The following is a 17,134-nucleotide window of genomic DNA, read 5'->3' as shown; positions in this document are numbered from 1 at the left end:
AGAAATGTCTTCCCAGTTTCATTTGCACCTGCAGCATTGCCGGATAGCCTGATAGCAGGGTGGTTATGAAGCCGCTAAACCAGCCACTGCTTGCAACCAAAAAAGTCACTTTAGGGTCTTCTAAGGTTGTTAAGGCTTTCTCTTAATGGTGAGAAAACTTTCCGCTGAGGCTTCCAGACATTAGCTTGAGTTAATGACCTAATGATTGGATTGAGTGATGTATCGGAAAAGAGAAGATTGTGGGAGACAAGATTAGCTGTTCACAAACATAGGAAAGGATGTGTTATGAAACCAAACCCCCAAACATTAGACATTAGCATGTTGTGAGTAATCACATGTGAACCAACATGAGTTTCCTAATAATCTGACATCATGGCTTTCATGATAACCTGAATCGCGCCCTATCTGCCAGCTGTGTACGGCACAGCCGGCCTCCAAGAAACCTGCGCTGTAGCAGGGCAGGCTGTACGATGGCACTACACCCATCCTAACTTTTGTTTTTTTCAGCCCCCGTTTGTAATGGAGAAGTGGATTATAGGAATAATGGAAAATCAGACTGTAGAATGCACAGTCACATATGAGGTAAGCTGGGCAGGGGGTGGGCACCTGTTGGCTTCACCATCAGTTTCTCCGTAGGGATTTATTTGCTCCCTCAGAGTTCTTAAAATTTATTGGAAGAGAAACTACTTAACCAACATGAGTATGGGAAGATCAATGCAATTATTCTAACGAAGTGTTGGGAAGGATTGAGAATGGGATACACTTGCCTAGAGATTGAGGTAGTAATTCATTCATTCGTCAGTTAATGATTGAGCACCTTCTGCATACCACGTATGCATGTGTGAGGTACTGGGGATACGGAACAGTGACCAAAACAGAGCTCTGCTTCTTGGTGCTTAGAGTCTAGGGGTGAAGGTAGATCAGCAATTCTTCACAGAGTGCAACTTCTACTACCACCTGGGGATAAGGGGGGTCTACTATCAAAACCAGACTCCACATATTTTATATATGGAAAAATAGAAAAACGTATACTTTAGAAAAATGTGCTATTAAAATTAAAATTCATATATTGAGCAAATACCTACCAACGAGTAACATTCTGTGATTAGGATAGACTAAATCTCTACTCTCTCGAGGCTTATATGTACTCCAGTGGGGGGAGATAGATGATAAATAAGTAATCTCAGAGTGATAAGTGAGAACCAGAAAATAGTGAGACACGGGGCGTTAGATTGGATGGTGAGGGAAGGCTCCTTCTCTGAGGGGGAGGCAACAAGGAACAGCAGAGGAAGGGCAAGTGCAAGTTCCTGAAGCACAGAGGGCGTGACAAGGCTAGAGAGGTGGGCGGGGCCGAGCCTAGAGCCTCCAGAGCCGCAGTGAAGAGTTTGGATTTACTGTAAGCACCATGGGAAGCCAGTGGGTGTTTTAAGTAGTCTGCTGCTTTAAATGATCTAATTATGTTTTAAAAATCAGCAAGGTCTTCATGGTGGTGGGAGAATCTGCTTCACGAGGTAGAGAAACCCTGGGGGAACGGGGTGGAGGGAAACAGTTATAGCAGAGTCTTGGCACCCATGGAGATATTAGTATGCAGCTACCCTTAATAGGACATGCCCTCATTCATTCACTCATTTATTCACCCAAGAAACATTTAAGAATTATTTGCCATGACCTAGGCACTGTAAGAGGAGCTTACACCTGTGTTATCTCATTAACCTTGTGCAAATAGTCAAAAACAGGGAGCATCGTCTTCACCTGGCAGCTAGGGAAAACGGGCTCAGAGAGATGAAAGGCGGTCCCGAGGTTTGGGGTAGTCAGTGAGAGTCGGTGGAGTCACACCCAGGTCCTCTGACTGTGAATACAGTTTCCACTCTTCCTGTTCTATCTGTTCCCTTCCTAGCAGTAAGGTGAGGGAAGTCAGCCTGGAGTGGGACTTCGTGCGCTGCTGCACTGGGACGGTCTTCTGAGCTGCCAGGGTGTGGCTTTTGAACGTGAGAAATCCAAACCCTGGACAGTCCGCTTATCCAGGGTGACCCGATGCTGGAAGCTAATTAGGACAACAGCAATGATTTATCCTCATCACCCAGGGTGCACTGCCTGTCAGGGATGAGGCACCTGAGAAAGAGCATTCATTGTCAAAGCATTGCCTGCAGGGCACAGAACCTAAATAAAAGAAGGTGACTGGTCTTGAGGAACTTGGAATCTGGATTATTCTAGAGCCTGTTGACCAGCCCCCGCCCCCCACTACTAAGGAAAAGCCCTCTTTGAGTAACTGGACAGTCATAACAGCCAAGTTTCATCTCTACCTGCCTTAGTTCTGGAGATACACCTCACCAAGTTTTTCCTTCTCTTTCTCTCTCTCCTGCCTCTTCCTCCTCTCCTTCGTCCTCCTTCTCAGGCTCCATGATGATACGCTACTTGTGTCTGTAACAGTCACTTCAGGATTTTAAAAAATATATATTTTCATAACCGTATCAAATCCTGAGGCTCTCCAATCTAGCCTGATTTGTGACACCTGGTGATGAAGGGCGCACAGGACAAAGAAAGTGGTGTGTCTTGATCCGGCGTCCTCTCCTTTTTCTAATCCTTATTCTTAATTCTCTATCCTGCCTCACTTTTGCATTTGTTACCCTGTACCCTCCCATGGGGGTAATTAGTCCCACCGACCTACCCACACTCACCCGGTTACCCAGGATGATCACAGGCAGTCCTGGGCAAAATAGTGGTCAGATTTTTATTTATTCAACAAAATATCTGAGTTCAACTACTATAAACAAAAGACATCGTTATGTTTATCATTACGTATTAAACGAAGAGGTAAGTTGAGATTTGCCAACTAACAAATTCTTAGAGAAGACAACCACCTTTTTAACTACTATAGTCCACTAAGGAATAAAGTAGTTAAAATTTTTCTTTTAATCAGATTACCATATTCAGGCAAACCGTGCAAATATATTACCTAATGCATTATGATAGTGTTCTAAGGAGTTACACTGAAGGGATATGATAACCTGGTTTTCCTTCCTTCCTATTTTATAAACGTGTGTATATTTGGTTGTGGGTTTCTCTCCCTTTTTTTTTTTTTTTTACAGAGCGATGTTAGAGCTCCAAAAAGCACTAAGCACGTCCATTCAATTCAGTGGAGTAGAACGAAACCTCAGGATGAAGTGAAAGTTGTCCAGCTTGCCATCCAGACGTTATTCCCCAACTCAGAGGGCAACCATGGAAGCAGGTCTGACTCAAGTAAGTCAGCTGTGCACTAGACATGTTCCAAAGCGGAAATGTCAAATCCTCACGAGGGATAAGCGCCAGGCTGTGAATTGACATAGATTTCTAATATAATACTTCCTTCTTCTTTTTTTAGAATATTGGGTTTTATACACAAATTATATGGAAAGTAGTATTTACGGGCTTGGAAATAGGGACATATTATAATAAAGTATAATATTTGGATAACTACCATAAAAGATGAAAATTAGTGATTATTTTATATTGGTAAATAAAATATGTATGTATATTTATACACATATATATTTAGTTTCCAAAATTGTAGATAAAGATAAGAATCATCTTCCATGTCCAGCAAACCTTCCTGTAGAATCACTGCTATCACTGGGGCGACCTCTTGAGTCCGGAGCACCATGGATCCATCAAAGCATAAGAATGATAGGGGTGGGACTTTCCTGGCGGTCCAATGGTTAAGGCTCCGAGCTTCCACTGCAGGGGGTGTAGGTTTGATCCCTGGTCAGGGAATTAAGATCCCACGTGCTGTACAGTGCGGCCAAAAAATGAGAAAAAAAAAAAAAAGAATGATAGGGGAAGGGAGCGAGGGGGAAAATAAAAGGAAGGAAGGAAGGAAAGAAGGGAGGATAGAGAAAGAGAAAACATGAAATACATATGCTGGGTAGTGGTGACAGTAATTACAGACACTATAAAGAAACCATTTAGAAATAACAGAGGAAGGCAGGCTGACTTGCTGTTGAACTGGTCATTATTTGCTAGCTTCAGGGAAGAAGTTCTGACCTTCACCTTTGCAGGTCCAGAAACTCTAATACAACCCAGAGTCAGACTAACAAACATGCAGGAGATGGATACATAAAACCCCATGCAAATCACTTTTCACCGTGAGAAACATACCTCCCCAACGAACCAGAAACACACGTTTTCTGATCAGTGCCTCTTCTTCCCAATAAGAAAATATACCTGAGAAGCCATAACAGAAGGTTCTTTGGTGGCATGGAAACAAAGTACCCTGATGGCTAGTGTCCCTGAGTTATGAGAGCCTAGCTTCTGTGTCCTCCACTATAAGGACTCGCTTGCCAAGGAGACTAGGTGTGTTTTTTGTTGTTGTTTTTAAATTAATTTATTTTATTTATTTTTGGCAGCATTGGGTCTTCGTTGCTACGCCCCGGCTTTCTCTAGTTGCACTGAGCGGGGGCTACTCTTCATTTTGGTGTGTGGGTTTCTCATTGCAGTGGCTTCTTTTGTTGCAGAGCACAGGCTCTAGGCACGCGGGCTCAGTAGTTGTGGCTCATGGGCTCTAGAGCACAGGCTCAGTAGTTGTGGTGCACAGCCTTAGTTGCTCCGCAGCATGTGGGATCTTCCTGGACTAGGGCTCGAACCAGTGTCCCCTGCACTGGCAGACGGATTCTTAACCACTGCGCCACCAGGGAAGTCCCAGACTAGGTGTTTTTAAACGCCCACCAGCCAGGGGGCCCAGGATCCTGGGCAGTACTCTAAACCCAACAACACAGGTTTTAACTATAATAAAATTTATTGTCTTCCATAACAAGAAGTCCAGAGGTAGGCCGGGCTCCAGGTGCAGTAAGATAAGCTGCTCAACCATGTTAAGGATGAGAAATGAACCTTTCCTTCATTCCACTCTGCCATCCTCAATATGTTGCCTTTGCCCTCAGCCTAGCTCCTCTCGTGTTCACAGTCATCACATAAAGATATGATAAGGCTGAATGGATACAAATACAAGACCCATATATATGCTGTCTAAAAGAAACCCACTTCAGACCTAGAGACACATACAGACTGAAAGTGAGAAGATGGAAAAAGATATTCCATGCAAATGGAAACCAAAAGAAAGCTGGAGTAGCAATTCTCATATCAGACAAAATAGACTTTAAAATAAAGACTATTAGAAGAGACAAAGAAGGACACTACATAATGATCAAGGGATCAATCCAAGAAGAAGATATAACAATTGTAAATATTTATGCACCCAACATAGGAGCACCTCAATACATAAAGTAAATACTAACAGCCATAAAAGGGGAAATCAACAGTAACACATTCATATTAGGGGACTTTAACACCCCACTTTCACCCATGGACACATCATCCAAAATGAAAAATAAAGGAAACACAGGCTTTAAATTAAATGATACATTAAACAAGATGGACTTTTTTTTTATATATAAATTTATTTTATTTATTTATTTATTTTTGGCTGCGTTGGGTCTTCTTTGCTGCACTCGGACTTTCTCTAGTTGCGGCGAGTGGGAGCCACTCTTCATCGCAGTGCACGGGCCTCTCACTGTTGTGGCCTCTCTTGTTGCGGAGCACAGGCTCCAGACACACAGGCTCAGTAGCTGTGGCTCACGGGCCCAGTTGTTCTGCGGCATGTGGGGTCTTCCCAGACCAGGGCTCGAATCTGTGTCCCCTGCATTGGCAGGCGGATTCTCAACCACTGCGCCACCAGGGAAGCCCCAAGATGGACTTTTAATTGATATTTATAGGACATTCCATCCAAAACCAACAAAATACACATTTTTCTCAAGTGCTCATGGAACATTCTCCAGGATAGATCATACCTTGGGTCACAAATCAAGCCTTGGTAAATTTAAGAAAATTGAAATTGTATCATGTATCTTTTCCGACCACAACACTATGAGACTAGATATCAATTACAGGAAAAGATCTGTAAAAAATACAAACACGTGGAGGCTAAACAATACACTACTTAATAACGAAGTGATCACTGAAGAAATCAAAGGGGAAATAAAAAATACCTAGAAACAAATGACAATGGAAACAGGACGACCCAAAACCTATGGGATGCAGCAAAAGCAGTTCTAAAAGGGCAGTTTATAGCAATACAATCTTACCTTAAGAAACAGGAAACATCTTGAATAAACACCTTAACCTTGCACCTAAAGCAATTAGAGAAAGAAGAACAAAAAAACTCCAAAGTTAGCAGAAGGAAAGAAATCATAAAGATCAGATCAGAAATAAATGAAAAAGAAATGAAGAAAACGATAGCAAAGATCAATAAAACTAAAAGCTGTTTCTTTGAGAAGATAAACAAAATTGATAAACCATTAGCCAGACTCATCAAGAAAAAAAGGGAGAAGACTCAACTCAATAGAATTAGAAGTGAAAAAGGAGAAGTAACAACTGACATTGCAGAAATACAAAAGATCATGAGAGAATACTACAAGCAACTCTATGCCAATAAAATGGACAACAGGAAGAAATGGACAAATTCTTAGAAAAGCACAACCTGGAAGACTGAATCAGGAAGAAATAGAAAATATGAACAGACCAATCACAAGCACTGAAATTGAAACTGTGATTTAAATTCTTCCAGGGCTTCCCTGGTGGCGCAGTGGTTGAGAGTCCGCCTGCCGATGCAGGGGATGCGGGCTCACACCCCGGTCCAGGAAGATCCCACATGCCACAGAGCGGCTGGGCCCGTGAGTCATGGCCGCTGAGCCTGCGCGTCCGGAGCCTGTGCTCCACAACAGGAGAGGCCACTACAGTGAGAGGCCCGCGTACCGCAAAAAAAAAACAATCTTCCAACAAACAAAAGCCCAGGACCAGATGGTTTCACAGGCGAATTCTATCAAACATTTAGAGAAGAGCTAACACCTATCCTTCTCAAACTCTTCCAAAATATAGCAGAGGGAGGAACACTCCCAAACTCATTCTATGAGGCCACCATCACCCTGATACCAAAACCAGACAAGGATGTCACAAGGAAAGAAAACTACAGGCCAATATCACTAATGAACATAGATGCAAAAATCCTCAACAAAATGCTAGCAAACAGAATCCAACAGCACATTAAAAGGATCATACACCATGATCAAGCAGGGTTTATTCCAGGAATGCAAGGATTCTTCAATATACACAAATCAATCAACATGATACACCATATTAACAAACTGAAGGAGAAAAACCATATGATCATCTCAATAGATGCAGAGAAAGCTTTCGATAAAATTCAACACCCATTTATGATAAAAACCCTGGAGAAAGTAGGCATAGAGGGAACTTTCCTCAACATAAGAAAGGCCATATATGACAAACCCACAGCCAACATCGTCCTCAATGGTGAAAAACTGAAAACATTTCCACTAAGATCAGGAACAAGACAAGGTTGCCCACTCTCACCACTCTTATTCAACATAGTTTTGGAAGTTTTAGCCACAGCAATCAGAGAAGAAAAGGAAATAAAAGGAATCCAAATCAGAAAAGAAGAAGTAAAGCTGTCACTGTTTGCAGGTGACATGATACTATACATAGAGAATCCTAAAGATGCTACCAGAAGACTACTAGAGCTAATCAATGAATTTGGTAAAGTAGCAGGATACAAAATTAATGCACAGAAATCTCTGGCATTCCTATACACTAGTGATGAAAAATCTGAAAGTGAAATCAAGAAAACACTCCCATTTAGCATTGCAACAAAAAGAATAAAATATCTAGGAATAAACCTACCTAAGGAGGCAAAAGACCTGTATGCAGAAAATTATAAGACACTGATGAAAGAAATTAAACATGATACAAATAGATGGAGAGATATACCATGTTCTTGGATTGGAAGAATCAACATTGTGAAAATGACTCTACTACCCAAAGCAATCTACAGATTCAGTGCAATCCCTATCAAACTACCACTGGCATTTTTCACAGAACTAGAACAAAAAATTTCACAATTTGTATGCAAACACAAAAGACCCCTAATAGCCAAAGCAATCTTAGAACGAAAAACGGAGCTGGAGGAATCAGGCTCCCTGACTTCAGACTATACTACAAAGCTACATTAATCAAGACAGTATGGTACTGGCAAAAAAACAGAAAGATAGATCAATGGAACAGGATAGAAAGACCAGAGATAAACCCATGCACATATGGTCACCTTATCTTTGATAAAGGAGGCAGGAATGTACAGTGGAGAAAGGACAGCGTCTTCAGTAAGTGGTGCTGGGAAAACTGGACAGGTATATGTAAAAGTATGAGATTAGATCACTCCCTATCACCATACACAAAAATAAGCTCAAAATGGATTAAAGACCTAAATGTAAGGCCAGAAACTATCCAACTCTTCGAGGAAAACATAGGCAGAACACTCTATGACATAAATCACAGCAAGATTCTTTTTGACCCACCTCCTAGAGAAATGGAAATAAAAACAAAAATAAACAAATGGGACCTAATGAAACTTCAAAGCTTTTGCACAGGAAAGGAAACCATAAACAAGACCAAAAGACAACCCTCAGAATGGGAGAAAATATTTGCCAATGAAGCAACTGACAAAGGATTAATCTCCAAAATTTACAAGCAGCTCATGCAGCTCAATAACAAAAAAACAAACAACCCAATCCAAAAATGGGCAGAAGACCTAAATAGACATTTCTCCAAAGAAGATATACAGACTGCCAACAAACACATGAAAGAATGCTCAACATCATTAATCATTAGAGAAATGCAAATCAAAACTACAATGAGATCATCTCACACCAGTCAGAATGGCCATCATCAAAAAATCTAGAAACAATAAATGCTGGAGAGGGTGTGGAGAAAAGGGAACCCCCTTGCACTGTTGGTGGGAATGTGAATTGGTACAGCCACTATGGAGAACAGTATGGAGGTTCCTTAAAAAACTACAAATAGAACTACCGTATGACCCAGCAATCCCACTACTGGGCACATACCCTGAGAAAACCATAATTCAAAAAGAGTCATGTACCAAAATGTTCATTGCAGCTCTATTTACAACAGCCCAGAGATGGAAACAACCTAAGTGTCCATCATCGGATGAATGGATAAGGAAGATGTGGCACATATATACAATGGAATATTACTCAGCCATAAAAAGAAACGAAATTGAGCTATTTGTAATGAGGTGGATGGACCTAGAGTCTGTCATACAGAGTGAAGTAAATCAGAAAGAGAAAGACAAATACCGTATGCTAACACATATATATGGAATTTAAGAAAAAAAATGTCATGAAGAACCTAGGGGTAAGACAGGAATAGACACAGACTTACTAGAGAATGGACTTGAGGATATGGGGAGGGGGAAGTGTAAACTGTGACAAAGCGAGGGAGAGGCATGGACATATATACACTACCAAACGTAAGGTAGATAGCTAGTGGGAAGCAGCCACATAGCACAGGGAGATCAGGTCGGTGCTTTGTGACCAGCTAGAGGGGTGGGATAGGGAGGGTGGGAGGGAGGGAGATGCAAGAGGGAAGAGATATATGTGTATATGTATAACTGATTCACTTTGTTATAAAGCAGAAACTAGCACACCATTGTAAAGCAATTATACCCCAATAAAGATGTAAAAAAAAAAAACAAAAAACATATGATAAGGCCCACAGGAAATGAGAGGTCAATCCCTTCCCTGTTCTCATGTTTTGGAGTAAGAAAGACTTGCTTAGAAACCCCCTGCAGACTACCTTTCAGGTTGCTATGGCCAGAGCTGAGCACCTTGTGCATTCCCGACCATGGCATCGCTATGTCTGGCTTGGACTAATCAAAGTCTGCCTTAGAGCCAGATGTGGTCAGCTTCCCCCATGCACATGGCTCCATGGAGGGGGTTGGACACTGAACAAAATCAGGGTTCTGTTGGAAGCTAGGATTTCAGAGAAGTCCAAATGAAGGGAAGAAGGCATGTGGTGGTTGAATGAAGCCTGTGAGGAGTGTCTGAACACAGGAGGTCGCCTGTATCTGGATGCGTCCCTCACCTGAGAGGCGTGAGTCACCTGTGCAGAGCAGTGAGGGAGGCTGCTTGCTGGCAGAGGGAGGTGAGCATGCTCTGTTCCTCTCCAGAAGCTCCATCGGCACAAGCACAGCCAGAGTAGCTCAGTGAGGACACCAGGGAACTCAAGAATGAGGGCAACTCAGGCCCTTGGGGAGACAGAGATCTTAAGTGTGAGGAACTTGCTTATTCACTGAAATATAGCTTATTAAATGGCTCTTGTTAATTAACCATTTTCTTTTACCATAACTTCTTCCTGTTTGGCATGAAGCTTCATTTTTCATGCAGAAAACATTTCTTATCCCTGAACCTCAGGAATCTCTCCTCTGGAGATATGAACAGTCTCTCTCCCAAACAATGTTTAGCTGTTTCAACTATTAGAACCCAATTTATTTTATCTGCATTTAGGGTTCTTGAGGATTTAAAAGTGCTGGTTGGCAGAAAGACTTTTGTTTACTAAACATACCTCTGCCATCCAAAGACACTGAAACAGCAATTTCTAGAAGTGACAACATGGCTAAGTGGGAACAAGATGGGATTTAGATGCAGAAGGACCTGAGATTATTAACTGAGTGACCGTGGGTCCAGTGACTTCCCCTCTCAAGCTTCGGTCTCCTCAATTCTAGAATGATATTATTAGTGTTGACCTGAGAAGATTTTTGAAGGGTTAAATGAGATACTATACAAAAAGCCTTTGGAACAGTGCCAAGCATGTAGCATAAATTCGGTAAGTATAAATGTCCTTATTTTTTTTAAGTATTTATAATAATAAAGGAAATGTCCTTATAACTAGCCTAGAATGTCTGTGAATGGTAAAACTTTGAGCTTCCCAAATAGACTTGAAGTATCCTGAGACAGGCTTATGAATTAGGCATGCAGATTTACTGTAGCTTCAAAGATGTTCATTTCCGTTTCTTCCACAGGTGCTGATTGCCAGTGGCTGGATACTCTGAGGATGCGGCAGATTGCATCCAACACCTCCTTACAGCGCTCCCAGAGCAACCGCATCCTGGGGTCACAATTCTTCCCCTATCTCAATGACCAGGACTCCTATGCTGCTGCTGTGAGACGGACCCAGGTGCCCATTAAGTACCAACAGATAACACCTATAAACCAGTCCAGAAGCTCCTCTCCTACTCAGTATGGACTGACCAAAGACTTCTTTTCTCTGCATCTCAACTCCAGGGATAGTGACTTTTCCAGTCTTAATACTGACAGCTCTTTAGAGAGGGGTCGATACTTAGATAGAAGCAGGAACAAACACAATCATGCTAGCCTATCTCTCAATTCTTCTCTCAGAGGAAGATTCAGTGGAAAAAGTCAGCATTCCACTCCTTCAAGAGAAAGATACTCTGGCAAATTCTGCAGGGTTTCTCAGTCAGCACTCAATACTCATCAGTCACCTGACTTTAAGAGAAGCCCAAATGCCTCCCATCAACCCAGGACCATCCCAGGGATGCCTTTGCGCACAGACACCGACTCACGAGCCAATGAAGAGGAAAGCAAAGTCAGCGAAGGGGGATGGACAAGGGTGGAATACCGGAGAAAACCCCACAGGCCCTCTCCTGCCAAGACCAACAGAGAAAGACCCAGAGGAAACTTCCGCGGAAGGAGAAACTTTTGATGAATTGAACTGGCTGATCTTTTCCTAGCACGTTTCTTTTTAATGTAATGGATTTTGCTAATGTGCTGCCTTCCAAAAGAATTAACAAAAAGACAAACTTTCCATTTTTTGGATTTGGGAAATACCTTCTAAGTGAGACTATAGCCAAAACAGGGCCAGATTATGGGTGTTGGTTGTCCAGTGTAGGTAACTAGACTTAAATATAACCAAACATATTTTATTTCCCTGAATTAACATCTTTAGAGGAGGGAATATACCATTGTATTACCCTAGCCATTGCTGTTCTAGTTAGCAGGGCCTAGACTAGGGTGAGGTTAAATGGAAAAACTTATCTTAAATGGGGCACTCATCTTGGGTGCAAAATTTAAGGGAGGAATCAAAAAGCTCAGTAATCAAGATAAATAATATTCTAGTGTACTATTTAAATAAATGAAAATTAATGCGAAATAACTGTGATAAAGAATCGAAATTCTACAGAAAGACAGAGTAAGCATTACTGATTTTTCCTTTTGTCTAAGGCTCCCATATGGCTTGGCAAGGCACTGTTACTGATCCTGTATTTAGAATTTTGATATTTTTTCATCAAGTAATTTTTGCATTAATTTTCTCTTTTAAAAATATTGCATTAAAATATCATTTATCTCGATTACTGAGGTGGTTTTTTTTTAATGTCCCCTTACATTTTGTGCCCAAGGCAAGTGCCTCACTTGCCTTACCCAATCTCCACACTGCTGGTTAGTATTTATTTTAGGAAGATATTTGGGTTTTTATCACAGTCAGAGCCAACTTGATTTGACTTGTCATTTTTAGGCAAAAAAAAGGTTATTGAACTTAATGTTGATTATGATGCCATATATCATACCTTAAGACTCACCAGAAACCAAAGATCTCAATTGCCTAGGAGATTTGTGGTTATTTCTTTCCCAAAGTTCCCAGGGACTGCCCTTGAATATCATTTTCTATATTTTGCCAAAGGAGGAGCAAAGAGGGGAAAAAAACGGTCCATGAAGTCCTCTTGGGATGTCAGCACTCTCAAATCTAAAAGAAAACAGACACAGAACGGGATGATAACATCACAAGCTAAAAGCCAGAGAAATTTAAAATTACCAACAGCCTGTTAGAGCAAGACAGTAAATACCATCCTTGTAGCAAGAAAGCTGTAAGCAGCTGGGGGTAAAGAGGCGAATGGTACGGGTGGGCGGAAACTGCCTGCAGTTTAGGACAGGAATTGTGGGATCCAGCTTGGGAAATTCATATTTTTACAAATCAAAGGGTCAGGTGGCAACAAACATATTATATGTCAAATGAATAAGTGTTACTTTCAGTACCTTCTGAGATTCTGTTCAACATTCACTAACCCTGAATATCAAGTGTCCTTTGGCCTGGATAGGATTCTCAGTGCTCTGTAGAAAACCACATGACACACTGGCAATTCTGGGGATGGCGGGGGCTTGGGGGGAGGTCTCTTTTAATAGAAACTGGTCTTCAAGTACATGCGTATATTCCCAGAGTAGCTGCCCTGTTCTAATACAGTGCTTGGGGCCTGGAGGTGCAAACTGCATTTGGGCAGCATTAAAATCTAGGTTATAGGAAATGACCTTTACTTGCAAGGGAAGCTGTGACCTAAACATCAATCCAACAACTCAGCTGTCTAACTCTTATTGTTTGCCATCTGCATTTACAAGCAAAAGCGATGGGAAATGGTGACATCAGACACCAAGGTCCTCTTTTCCACCATGGATAACCAACTTCTCTAAGGTTTTAAGCTCCACTGTGATCCTTTCTCACGAAGCTTGTATCAACCACAGTCTGTTTTCAATTATTTTTTTCCCTTTGTCCTTTGTTCATGTTTAATTTTTTTTAAAGTGAGCTAATACAAAGTATGCTATCTTCATAGCATGCTGCTTCCAAATAAACAATAAAATATTTTCTTTGATTAGAATTTCTGGATAGGGCTTCCCTGGTGGTGCAGTGGTTAAGAATCTGCCTGCCAATGCAGGGGACATGGGTTTGAGCCCTGGTCCGGGAAGATCCCACATGCTGCAGAGCAACTAAGCCCGTGTGCCACAACTACTGAGCCTGCGCTCTAGAGCCCACGAGCCACAACTACTGAAGCCCGTGCGCCTAGAGCCCGTGCTCCGCAACAAGAGAAACCACCACAATGAGAAGCCTGTGCACCGCAATGAAGGGTAGTCCCTGCTCACTGCAACTAGAGAAAACCTGCGTGCAGCAACAAGACCCAACACAGCCAAAAATAAATAAACAAATAAATAAATTTGTTTTAAAAAAAAAAGAATTTCTGGATAAGTAGCTGAATGTATTCTTAACTGGGTCACTCTGATGGGAGCACAAAGTGTGGCTCTAATTATTAAACAAAATGCGCATTCTGGGGGATTATTTAAGACTCTGGTTTAAAAGGTATTATGCCAGTGATTGCTTGTTTCATGCTGTTTCCGCTTTTCTTGCTTTCTTGGGCTATTTGTTAGAGAATCCAGCCTGGTAGTAAAATGACTTAATGACCTCATCCCTAGTTAGTGCAGTAGCTGATCACAAAGAGGTTATTCCAAAAGTGCACAAAACTGACCACTACATAAGATCTCATGAAAAAATACTTGTCACCTCAATGCTCCCAGCCAAAACCAAACTAAGAACATCTGGAGTCTGCTTCTTGCTTGTAAAGAAATAATAAGAGTGGATGTTATGTTTTTTCCTAATGATGCTTATTCACCACAAATTGCTTGCCAGGTTGAAAGATGAATGTAAGTCAAGGACAGAGCAAGGATGAACGGGACTTTCTTTTTTCCATCAAGTTAAATCAGTTGCAAGAGGCTGAGTTTATAACAACCACCACCAACAAACATCGCCAAAAAAACGCACCAGGGATATTTTAAGAGAAAAAATTATAGTAGGAATAAATTAAGAAAGTATCTCTTTGAGTTGGGCACCTCTATGTGTGGGTGATGTGGTCAACCCTCGTAGGCTTCTGATCAAGTCTGGAACAGCTGAGTCTATACTGGTTGCTACCAAAGAGGCAGTCATCACTCCAGGCATTGCCCAGACAAAGCGGGATGTTTTGCTCTTTGCACAGTCACTAGACTAGCAATTCTATAGAACTAACCTGAATAATTGAATAATCCCAAATATGGAAAGGAGAACCTAGAGATTATTTATCAAGGATACTTTAGAAATAAACGTAACCTCGTAATTATTTTCAACCAATTCCTGAATGTAGTTCATAAAAATAATACAAATTAAACAGCCTTTTTTTCTGTTTGTTTTTTTGTTTTAATTTTCGGCTGCACAGCGTGGCCTGCGGGATCTTAATTCCCTGACCAGGGATGGAACCCATGCCCCCTGCATTGGAAGCCCGGAGTCTTAACTGCTGGACCGCCAGGGAAGTCCCTAAATTGCCATGTTTCAAAGTATTCACAGTAAAATTTAGAATAGTAAAATCTGAAATGGGATAATTGGATGAAGAAACAACCGCTACAAAAGAAGACTCACAGTGACACAAGTGATAACTGGTAATATTTGGTGTGAACAACAGAAAAATTGATATACAAAATCTTCATTGTAAAACTTGCATTGAAAAGAACTGATCCCATGGGGGAGGATCAATACAATAAAAAATTAATATAAAAATGGGAAAATTTTATTATGTTGGATAGAATATCAGGGAATTAAATTGGCATAATGACATTCTTTCTTGACAAACATTTCTCAGTAGTTATAGATTTCTGATCACAATATTTTACTCATAAATATAGAGTCAAAATGTCCTAGAGTCAGGCTTCCCTGCTGGCGCAGTGGTTGAGAGTCCGCCTGCCAATGCAGGGGACGCGGGTTCGTGCCCCGGTCCGGGAAGATCCCACATGCCGCGGAGCGGCTGGGCCCGTGAGCCATGGCCGCTGAGCCTGCGCGTCCGGAGCCTGTGCTCCGCAACGGGAGAGGCCACAGCTGTGAGAGGCCCGCGTATCGCAAAAAAAAAAAAAAAGTCCTAGGGTCAAAACATCAAGATCAGGATGTCCAGTAATTCAAAATGGCAGGGTCAAAACATCCTGCACACAGCTCAGAGCATTCTGACTTAACTGCAGCTATTCCAATTCAGAAATACCAAATATTTTATAAGCCTTCTATGTATGTTCTCTGTAATTGAGCATTTCACCTCAACAAGTTGCTATAGACATGGCATGCTTCTGAAACTCTGGCTCTCAGAAACTGCTCAGTTACAACCACGATTTGGTTGTGCCAGCTTGTTCAGAATGCAACATCATTGAAATTTGAAATTAGAGACGCTGTAGTGAGGAGGCTTATAAAATCTCTTGCCATCACTTGGATTTGAGAAGCTGCAGTGAAGCCAGGGTGGCCTGGGGAAGTCAGAGCATAAGATCTGGACCCAGCTCTGTCTATTTGCTGTTCCTGGAACTGGTATATGAGATTGCGGAGGTGGAAAAAAATGACAGATCCATGGTCAGAATTGTCAAGGCCTTAGCCTAGCAGGCACCAGTGACCTCTCATTCAATTTTCCTATCCCTTTGACTCACTGGCTGGCCAGATAATGCATGAGCAAATCAAGAGAGTTAAAGAATAAAGCAGACTTGTGACCTCATAGTTCATTCAAAACTAAAATCAAGGTTTACTCTCCATAACCAATGTTCGGTTTACTCAGCTCTCCCAAAGAAATTCCTTCCCTACCACCTAGATGAACCTCACTCAGCCCTCACGGTCCAGCTGACGTCCTGTTTCCCCAAAGGCCTCTGTCCACAGTTCCAGCCATTTGACCCATTCTGGACTCCTCTTGGGGGCCTTTTATCACATAGTCCCTTGCACCATTGCTTAACCCTTGTGTTCCCACTCCCCTGAAGGTGCTCTGTGAGGACAGTGCAGTGCTGCCCAAGAACTTGACGGTAGGAAAATACAACTAACCTCCAAGAATTCATCAATGGAAGGGCCACAAACATCTCAATACCTCCCAGACCTGAAAAACGTGTTTAAAAATCAGACCGGAAGCATGAGGCCATCCAAAGAGAGCACGAGTCTTCTAGAGGCAGTGGGAGGGTTAGAGGGTGGGTTTGGGGACAGCCAGAGGCGGTCAGCCTTAGAAGGCCAGAATAGGGTGGTCCACAAAGGAAAAGGTTAGCAATACTATCCACACCAGGCCTTCACACAGGGCATAATCTGCCCAATCGTCTTGGAGACCAGTAAGCAGGACAATATATTGTCCGCAGAGCCCTTTCCAAACAGATGTGAGAATCCACTTGGTTAGGGAAATATAAACCTGTTGTGGAGACGGTCATATGATTGGGCTTCTGCTTACCTTTTCCACATCACTGTCTGCCTCTCCCCACAGCAATCAAACTGAAACGCTGCCATGTTCTCTCTTGTCTTCAAAACTTCTACTCTCTCCACCCAGCTTCCCCTGCATTGTCTAGCTAAGTCATCATTTAGCTCTCTGCTAAGACCTCACTACCTCCAGGAAGCCCTCCCTGATCCCCAGGCCCTTCTTCATGTG

The 17,134-nt window shown here is 42.0% G+C and overlaps 1 protein-coding gene across 2 annotated transcripts in view; it reads left to right on the top strand.

The window, feature by feature from the left end:
* MAP3K20 (mitogen-activated protein kinase kinase kinase 20) overlaps positions 1-13,011 on the top strand; it is a 174,465-nt gene extending 161,454 nt beyond the window's left edge. For both annotated transcript variants that reach the window (XM_060016573.1, XM_060016574.1), the window contains exons 18-20: positions 508-582; positions 3,090-3,240; positions 10,922-13,011. In XM_060016573.1, coding sequence (XP_059872556.1) covers positions 508-582; positions 3,090-3,240; positions 10,922-11,622 — 927 coding nt within the window. In that variant the 3' untranslated portion in view covers positions 11,623-13,011. The remainder of the gene's footprint in view (positions 1-507; positions 583-3,089; positions 3,241-10,921) is intronic.
* Positions 13,012-17,134: the final 4,123 nt, after the last annotated feature.

Source organism: Delphinus delphis, chromosome 7 (assembly GCF_949987515.2).
Source record: "Delphinus delphis chromosome 7, mDelDel1.2, whole genome shotgun sequence".
Lineage (NCBI taxonomy): Eukaryota > Metazoa > Chordata > Mammalia > Artiodactyla > Delphinidae > Delphinus > Delphinus delphis.
Note: the sequence above shows the minus strand (reverse complement) of the source record. Positions and strands in the feature narration are given on the sequence as shown.